The 10,075-nt window shown below is 42.4% G+C and overlaps 1 protein-coding gene across 1 annotated transcript; it reads right to left on the bottom strand.

Moving 5' to 3' along the window:
- Window positions 1-215: 215 nt before the first annotated feature.
- Window positions 216-10,073, bottom strand: DOK3 (docking protein 3). The gene is made up of 5 exons (XM_014056164.2): window positions 10,017-10,073; window positions 6,800-7,090; window positions 4,327-4,417; window positions 3,128-3,300; window positions 216-1,023 (listed from the first exon to the last, which is right to left on the bottom strand). The coding sequence occupies exons 1-5, from the start codon at window positions 10,071-10,073 to the stop codon at window positions 250-252; spliced, it is 1,386 nt and encodes a 461-aa protein (XP_013911639.2). The 3' UTR covers window positions 216-249.
- Window positions 10,074-10,075: the final 2 nt, after the last annotated feature.

Below are 10,075 nucleotides of genomic sequence, written 5' to 3' on the forward strand. Positions count from 1 at the left end.
CAACACACACTTGAGATAACAAATGTTATTATTGATCATGGTATTGTAAAACAAAAACAATTAGATATCCACTTAGCCTTCAAGGAACAGAATAGGCCTGGAGGATTTTACCTCTACCCAAACCATCACCATGCATAGATTATCCCTGCTTGGAGGTTATGGCTATGAGGCAAGAGAAAGAAAATAAAAGATATGCAGATCAGAAGAACATCAGGCCTTGGGACTTGATCTCTCAGCTGGAGCAGTTTATTAAGGCTTGTCCACCTGATTAGAGTTCTTATTTTTACCACCGCATCCATCTCTGCTGAGCATGGTAACCAGCTTGTGTCTGAACGCACCTCTTCCCTTGGGCCTACCACTCCTTTCACCTCCACTCGCAGCCTCCTGACTGTCTAGCGGATGAGATGGACACTGTCTTTCCGGAGAGGAGTCCGCCCTTGCGCTTGAGACAAAATGGCCGCTCAAGCGCTTGAGTGTTTTAGGACTGTCATAAATGGACAATTGGTCATTGTTTTTGCTGCCCTCAGGGGAGTCTCCGTAGCTGAAGCCAAGACATTCTGAGGCAGAGGCACGCTGTTCCAGATCGTGCAGGTTCTCGTAGAGATGGTCTGAGAGCTGTGCTCCTTGCCCTTGGGATTCCGCCTCTGTCTTACCCCAAGGCTGGAACATGAGAGGAAAGCTCTTGCCAATGGAAGCATAGATGATGGGCGGCTCGGAAGTCTCGAACTCTGGGGAAACAGAGTGGTTTTCGCTAGAGAGGTTAATTTCCATGCTCCCCTTTGGAAGTGGTTGCATTTCGTCCATACTCTGTGTGCTGGAGGCCCATGACCTTAGCCCGGCTTTCTGCATACAGTCCTGAGCTTGAGAAACCCCACCTTTCTTGTTGTCCTCCATAAGGATGGCCTTCTGATGCTCTATTGCAGCGGAGACAGCTTTGCCTATTTCCGCAGCCTGTGAAGTATTAAAAGTGAAGACGCCCTCTCCCGAATCACAGCGGCGACCTGCCTCAAAAGAGAAGGAACTCTGGGGAGAGAGAAGAAAAAGAAAACTTCAACAGTTACTCTTTTGGATTGCACACTCAAACTAGCAATCATTTTATTTATTTGAGACTTAGAATGCCACTTGACTCCAATCGACCCAGGGCACAAAGAACCATAGTTAACAAAACAACAGACAGACAATAAAAATGGAACATTAAATAAGAGAGAAAATCTGGTCAGCAAAGCAAAACAAACAAACAAAAAGTAAAAATCATACACCAAGGAAGGGGCTCCAATCACCTAGCGCAGAACTTAAGAGAAAAGCCAGGGCTTTAAAAGCCCTTTGAAACACTATCAGGGTGGGAGCAATCTAGATCTCATGAGGAATCTCGTTCCAGAAGGAAGGTGCCACAACACAGAAGGTTTGCTTCCGGGGTCACTATAGATGGCCCTGATCAAAGGAATCGGGAGCCTAATGGAGTAAATGAGGCAGGCTGACACCAGAAGAAAAAGGCAGTCCCTCAGATAACCTGACACTCTTGTCATGTAGAGCTTTATAGGTCATCATGATTTCCTTTGTTCAATTTTGCCAACCACTACTAAGATTTTCAGGTGATGCTCAATTTCATCTCAAATCCATGAAAACAGATCCATAAAACAGCAGCTGCTGGAATCAATACCTTTCTCATGTGGAGCCAGATCATTGATATTATCACATATTCAAAATAATCCCATATCACCCCTATGGGGGACATATCTCTTCTTCCATCTCAGATCCTCTACCAGAGGCCCGGGAGTTTGAAGGTTCTGCACAGTATTTTAGCTGTTCCTAACACTGCACCCTTCTGGACACAGAATTCTGGTTTTGTTCCTGGGATCTTGTTCCAGTTGGAGCCCCTCCCTCAGATTAAGGGTGACAGCCTCCAGAGCTCCTACCCATCACTGGAACCACTTTGGCCTTTACTTTCCATATCCCGCTCCAGTTCCCCCTTCAGTCCCTGCACTCCTCCAGCTTCTCATACTCCTCCTCCTTCATGAGGTCCCTGTCGTTTGGCACAGCTACACCTTTTATCACTGCTGTCTTCTGCTCCTTCCCTACTACCAGGATGTCTAATTGGCCAGTACCTGCTTGTCAATCTGGATCTCAAGAACCTGGCCCTGACCTCAGTGGTGAAATTCAAATTTTGTTACTACCGGTTCTATGGGGGGTGGTTTGGTGGGAGTGGCAGGGGAAGGATACTGCAAAATCTCTACTCCCATCCCACTCTTTGGGGCAGGCAGAGGTGGTATTTGCCTGTCCTCCAAACTACTCAAAATTTCCGCTACCGGTTCTCCAGAACCTGTCAGAACCTGATGGATTTCTGTGGAGTCCCCCATGTAGACTTGGGAGGGTCCAACCCATACACTGTGCAGATAATGCCAGTTACCTGCTTGTGCTGTTCAGTATATGCTGTTCCTGCCTACATCTCATATCCTGCCACTGTGTGCTGGAGTGCCTCCGAGGCCTCTCTGCACACTCTTTGCCTCAATATATGTATGTATAATTTTAAAGTAAAGGTAAAGGTTCCCCTTGCACATATGTGCTAGTCATTCCCGACACCAGAGGGCGGTGCTCATTTCCGTTTCAAAGCTGAAGCGTCAATACTGTCTGAAGACTTCTCCATAGTCATGTGGCCAGCATGACTAAACACCGAAGGCACATGAAATGCTCATTCACAGAAACTGATGGCAGTAAGAATAAACTGGAGGAACTGGAAAAAGAGCCACAATCAAGGCAATAGTCAGATTTTTTTTTTAATGAGTCTGAAGTAGAAATGTAAATTGAGAAAGCATCTTGAACTTGACCCTCTGCAGTTCTCTTGAAGAAAGAGGGAGGGAGGGAGGGAGGGAGGGAGGGAGAGAGGGAGGGAAGGAAGGAAGGAAGGAAGGAAGGAACAAAGGAAGGGGGAGGTACGTTTAGACTTGCAAGGTTCTGTTAATCTAATCCTACAGTAAAAGTAGCATTCATAACTTTTATTTCCTAGTCTGGTCCACTTGAAGGCCTGACAACTCTCCCACGTGGTTCAACAGGTGAGGAAATCGTCTTCCATGTTTGACGCTTTTTAAGTCTTTTCTGGCCTAAATGAAGAGAGGAGAAAGTTATGTACCTTTTCCTGGCCAAACCTCCGGAGGAAGGTATAAGGCCAGTTATATTGTATTTGTCCAGACTGCACATCCTTCAGGACCAGTTGCTCAGGTAAAGAGACCATCAGGTAGTTCCCTTTCAATTGACATCTTGCAGAAGCCTCTGTTGGGAACACACTCACTGGGAACTCACAAACTGTTGGAAAAAATATCAGATGTATTATTTATTTATCTAAATATATTTCTTAATCCTTTACCTAATCCTTCAGTGGGGATTGCATTGGTATCATTAAGAACGTGGACGTCTACGGTTTTAAACTTTCTCATTCTGGGGTGACTATTTGGGTTTGACAACATGAACCAAATTTATTAATTTACTTTAAAAGACAGTTTATGTATCATAACATTAGGCAGCTCACAGAATAACCTTAAAAGCTGTTGGAAAATAAATAGGACATGCTTGAAGAACAAAGGAAAGCCATCAGCTCCAGAGAGCAGGAAAGCCTAACTGATAAAAATACTGAAGACTGAGTTTTAAACTCCGAGTACAACTATGGACTCACTTTTAAAAGTAGAATTTGAGACATTATCTCTTGGACGGAAGATATTGTGGATGCTTACATATTATTTTGTTCCATAATTATGGTTGCTGTTTGAGAAGGTTTGTAACACTGACAAATGTAGACTAACAAAGCCTAGAATGTGTATCACAATGGTGAGCAACCTCTGCGTGGAGACGGGCTGCCCTTGGCATGGAGAGATTGCACTCCTGTTAACTTGGATGGGGCCAGGACAAAAACAATTTGGTTTAACTTAAAGTAAAATTAAAAACATGTTACATTAAATTAAACCTATAATCTGAGGGAAGCTTTAGATGAAAAACTGGGATCCATAACCACAGCTTTTGGGCCTGACTAAGCTTCCATTGCTCTAGAGCAGGGGTGTCAAACTCACGGCGTCATGGCGGTGTCACGTGACATATTAGGACATTTTCCCCCTTCGCTAAACTGGGCGTGGGTGTGGTTAGTGCATGACACATCAGGCCCACGGGCTGTGAGTTTGACTGCCCTGCTCTAGAACAACCCTGTCAGTTACAGCAAGTTGTTAAAACTTGGCTTTCTCCAGAATGTTTTTCTTTGGCCAGCCCAAACAAGTGTTAACCCTTTTAATGCCCTGGCTGGCCATAGCTCTTTCATCTCAACCCTTGGGTCAGTATACGTACTTTCCTTCCAGGATGAGTAGATGGAATTCTCCTCCATTAGGAGTTGAGGGCTTGAGGTGTTTCCAACTGGACTGGATTGGGAAGGTCTTTTCTGCAGGCACCAGAGCAAAAGTGAAAGAAATGACAGGGATTCTCAGATAAAAGCAAAGTTACAGCATTTGAACGGCCCTTCTTTATCACAACCTTACCACCACCTTTTATCGCCATGTACAGCAAAACTTGCTGCAACTTATGTTTTGAAATATTTACATCCCATCTTCCTCCAAAATTTCAAGATCCTGTCTATTGTTGTTTCCACTCACCAGTGAAATAAGTTGTCTGAGATCACCGAGTACTGATTTGAAACTCCACGGTCCTAATGCAACTCCCTGACTACTTCGCTACACCGGATCTCAAACCTTATCAGTCTGGTATTCAATTCAATTATGGTTTATAAAAGCTGTGGTGGCGCAGTGGTTAGAATGCAGTACTTGCAGGCAAATTCTGCTGACTGCTGCTTCCTGCAGTTCGATTCTCACCGACTCAGGGTTGACTCAGCTTTCCATCCTTCCAAGGTCAGTAAAATGAGGACCCAGATTGTTGGGGGCAATAGGCTGACTCACTTAGGGAGGGCTGTAAAGCACTGTGAAGCGATATATAAGTCTAAGTGCTATTGCAAGAAAAAAGTTAAGGAAACAATTGGTCCATTGCTGGGAGAAAGTGGCAAGAAAGTGACAAGCAACGGGGAGAAAGCAGAACTATTTAACTCATGTTTTGCATCTGTCTTCACACAAAGGGATATAACAGTCCAACCTATCAAAAACAGCACCACAAAAATCAGATTAGGAACACAAGTTGAAATAGGGAAGAAAATGATAAGTGAGCACCTGTCTACCCTAGACGAGTTCCAATCACCGGGACTGGATGGATTACACCCCAGGGTTCTGAAGGAACTGGCAGGCGAGATCTCAGAACAACTGAACTATATCTTTCAGAGATCCTGGAGCACTGGGGAATTACCCAGAGGACTGGAAAAGAGCTGAGGTGGTTTCCCATCTTCAAAAAAGGGAAAAAAAACAGATCCAGGAAACTATAGACCTATCAGCCTGACCTCAAGCCCAGGAAAGATTCTGGAAAAGATAATCAAGCAACGAATTAGCGAACACCTAGAAGCAAACAAAGTAATAGCCAAAAGCCAACATGGGTTTGTCAAAAACAGATCATGCCAGACTAATCTTATTGTGACAAAATTAGTGGACCAGAGGAATGCCATCGATATAGTTTACTTGGACTTCAGTAAGGCATTTGATAAACCATAACCTACTACTAGATAAAGTAGAAGAATGTGGGTTAGACAGCATCACCACCAGATGGATTTGTAACTGGTTGACCAACTGCACTCAACATCTAGTCCTCAATGGAACTGCATCTTCATGGAGGGAAGTATGCAGTGGAGTACACCAAGGCTCTGTTTTGGGCCCAGTACTCTTCAACATCTTCATCAATGATTTGGATGAGGGAATAAATGGGGAACTCATCAAATTTGCAGATGACACCAAGCTGGCAGGAATAGCCAACACTCCTGAAGATAGGCTAAAGATACAGAAGAATTTTGACAAACTTGAACATTGGGCACTATCTAATAAAATGAAATTCAATGGTGAAGAGAGTAAGGTTCTACATTAGGCAACAAAAACGAAATGCACAAGTACCTTGCTCAATAGTAGTAACTGTGAGAGGGATCTTGGAGTCCTAGTGGACAACCATTTAAATATGAGCCAGCAGTGTGCAGCAGCTGCCAAAAAAGCCAACACAGTTCTAGGCCGCATAAACAGAGGGATAGAATCAAGATCACGTGAAGTGTTTATAATGCCTTGGTAAGGCCACACTTGGAATACTGCATTCAGTTTTGGTCACCACAATGTAGAAAAGATGTGGAGACTCTAGAAAGAGTGCAGAGAAGAGCAACAAAGATGATTAGGGGACTGGAGACTAAAACATATGAAGAACGGTTGCAGGTATGGTGACGGGTATGTCTAGTTTAATGAAAAGAAGGACTAGGGGAGACATGATAGCAGTGTCCCAATATCTCAGGGGTTGCCACAAAGAAGTGGGAGTCAAACTATTCTCCAAGGCACCTGAGGGTAGAACAAGAAGCAATGGGTAGAAACTAATCAAGAAGAGAAGCAACTTAGAAGTGAGGAGAAATTTCCTGACAGTGAGAACAATTAATCAGTGGAACAGCTTGCCTCCAGAAGTTGTGAATGCCCCAATACTGGAAGTCTTTAAGATGTTGGATAGCCATTTGTCTGGAACGGTATAGAGTTTCCTGCCTAGGCAGGGGGTTGGACTAGAAGACCTCCAAGGTCCCTTCCAACTCTGCGATTGTATTGTATTGCTATTGTATGGCTAACTTTTGGGCATGAGAAATCATCCTATAATTCAGTTCAAGTAGATGCAAGTGAATGCTATTCAGTTACACACAGATCAATACCTGAAAAGCTAGTTGGCAGATGAATTCAATCCATTCGTTTGGCTGATCTGCTGCGAACATCCAGTTGCGTTCCAGCATGCACAAGTAGAAAGGCACTGTGTCCTTGGGGGAGCTCTGATCTTCAGCTCTTTCCACAGAGACACAGTCCGAGAGGCGAATCACTTTACGTTCCCCTTTCCTCAGGGTTGCTTTTCCGGCTGCACCACCATCACGTGCTTCAAAGTACTCAAGACGGGCAACACCAAAGGGACTGTCAGCAAAAAGTTGGACCCATACTTTCCGCCAAGTCTTCTGTGAATGGAGGCAAAGGGATGGGGGGGATGAAGCAATCCAGGAAACAATCCATTTGCAGTCAAATATTTGCACACACGAGGAAGAAACAAGAAAGTAACTTTGAAGTAGCTGCCCAGAAACAGGAAAAAAAATATGATTCCACTGCTACTGAGCTACTCACAGAAGTAGGAGCTAATGTATAGAATCACAAAAAGGCATTTCAATTACTTCGTAGTCCCTCTTTGCCATTTATAATAAGCATAGAAAATATTTGTACAATCACAGTGTAATTTTTTTCTTTTTTTAATAGCAATTTTATTGGTTTATAATATACCATACAAAAAATACAAAAGAAAATACTAGGAAAAATTTGGAAGGGAAAAGAGAAAAGAAAACTGTGGAAAAAAGGCAGTGGGGAGGGGGAGAAGGAAAAGGCATTGACTTCTGATTCCCTTTGGCACAGTAGAATAGGGTAATAACATCAAACCACAACTTTTTATTTTTACGTAATAGTTTGAACTAGCCATTTCTTTAACAAATCTTTCTAACCGGTAAAATCCAAAATCAAAGTTTCATTTTTTTCTACCTCAAGCACAAAATCCAGAAAGTGGTTTCCAGGTGGAAACAAAGGTATTTGTGGTTTTTTTCCCCCTTGATCAAGCAGTCAATAGAAATGTAAATTTCTAATCCTCCTGGGATTCAACTGCAGACTTGATAGTGAGTAATGGTTTCAGGGCCCTCAGCTATTATTTATTGGACCAGCTCATCTTCCAGCTCATCTTCAGCCAATGCCTGTCCCCTCCCTTTTGACATTGCATTTCATAGTCTGAGATCAGCGATTGAGCAAATGAAATATAGTAATTTCCATTACGCAAGTCAGATATGTAATTTGTTCAAAAAAGGCCAGAGGAAGGTGGGTGCACTGCTTTTCCTTAAGTGGATTTGACTTTAAAACATAAAATACCCCAGATTCAATAGTCAGCTTTTCCAAACAGGATTAAAATCTGACTAAATCTTATGAAACTGCTGCCTATCAGCGTCAATAATTCTCAGCCAATCTAACTATGTTCTGAGCTATTTTCTATACCCACCCACCTAATTTTTGTTGCAACAGAGGATCTGATTCAAAGAGAAGCATAGACAAAATGTCTGGAAATGTTGGAAATACTGTTGAAAAGATGGAAAGCACCAGATTTAGAAAGGCTCGTATAAATATTTGGAAGATGAGGATTATCATGGTACCCACCCACACCAATTGGTGCTCCTCCTGTAAAATTCCTCAATGAGTAGCAGTTATCAAAGGGATACACCGAATCAATCACTGTTAAGCTGTGGGTTGTTTAACTATCGTTTATTCTAGAAAGAATAGTTAGCTTGGTTCACACCATGCCAAACCAAAGCATCAACTCATATTAGTTTTAGTGTACTGTATGAGCCACTTACTTCTGCGGAGCGTGATATGACAAAGCTGTTAGAAAGAGCATCTCAGTTGGCTAAGAAATTTAGCCAATTTTGGGTTAAGCCACCAGGCTAGAAACCAGGAGATTGCAAGTTCTAGTCCTGCCTTAGGCATGAAAACTGGCTGGGTGACTTTGGACCAGTCACTCTTTCTCAGTCACAACTCACCTCACAGGGTTGTTGTGGAGAAAATAGAGGAGGAAGGAGTATTAGATATGTATTATTATTATAAAAATAATAAAGATGAGATTTTTTTTTAAAAAAAGCAGAACTCTAGGTAACCCAATATAGAATCTGTGTCATTTTAAAAGCGAGTTAAAAGTTTGGTATGAAACACATTTTTCCACTTGTACTAAAGGAATAATACTGAGGCTGGGAGGCTCCAGCCATTAGAATGGTAACAACCTATTTTAGCCTATATCAATTTCCATTGTCAAATTTTCAGAGTGGTTACAATAAAACAAGAAAGCAACTTCAACTTGGCATTTAATTATGCTTGCCAGCAGCCATTCCCCAAACTTCAAAATACAATCAGAGATTAATGAAAGAGGGTTTGAAATCTAGTTCCCTGATGTGTCAGATGTCACCAGTAACCAAAATTGCCAGAAAGTTTTGGACTTCTGGATTTTGGCTTCACTGGGAGCCACCAGGCTTAGTGAGATAACATCACTGACACCATGGAAATACTTTCAGGAAATGCTAGAATATTAAAAGCCAAGTTATGCCTCCTCTCCAGTCTGGCGTTATCATCTGACATCTGGCAGCCCTGGCCTGTAAGGCAAGTGACTGAAAGTGAGAAAATCACTGAACCGTTTGGATTTTGTGCTGGTGATTTCCCCACCTCACACTGCCAAATGTTACTTTTGGGAAGACTTTGATTGTATTTGCATTAGTTGGTAGCTGCAACACCAGAGTTGAGAAGAGATAGGAAAGTGAAGAGGGTGGGGAATAAGACAAGGGGATCCAAACGTCCCTCCATCCCAGCCTCAACATGGTTGCCTCAAATTTAAAAATGCCTGAGTCTCCCCTACTTGGCAGACTCGGGACTGGTCTTCGGTTTCTCCATTCAAAGGCATACCCTACAAAGTAATCTTGTCCATATTCCATTCAGAATGATTGCTTCAGGCCAATTTATCACATTTTGCCAACAGAGACATTTATGCTACACTCCTTAATGTACACAGAATTTAATTTAATTTGTCATTTGATTTAATCATATTCAGAAACAACCGAATATAGAGATGTACACTCACAATTCAATATAACAATATAGCAAGAGAATGGAAAATAAATACCAGATAATCACAGCTACTGCAGGCTCTGCCTTGTACGACCAAGGCTAACATCTTAAGCCCTAACAATGAAAAGTATACAGAAAAGATTCCTTGACTTTGACAAGGCAAACAAAATCCACAAATCCATTCATCTCTACCTTTACGATTCTGTAGAATCAGTTTTGGCAATACAAGTGAGACACCACATTTACCTTCCCAAATTTCGGGTGTTGAATATACAGGAACCCATCTTTTATAGGGTGCTCCATAG

This window comes from Thamnophis sirtalis, unplaced genomic scaffold, assembly GCF_051295495.1.
Source record: "Thamnophis sirtalis isolate CommonGarterSnake01/CBP01778 unplaced genomic scaffold, rThaSir2_p1.2 scaffold_3, whole genome shotgun sequence".
In the NCBI taxonomy this organism is placed as follows: domain Eukaryota; kingdom Metazoa; phylum Chordata; class Lepidosauria; order Squamata; family Natricidae; genus Thamnophis; species Thamnophis sirtalis.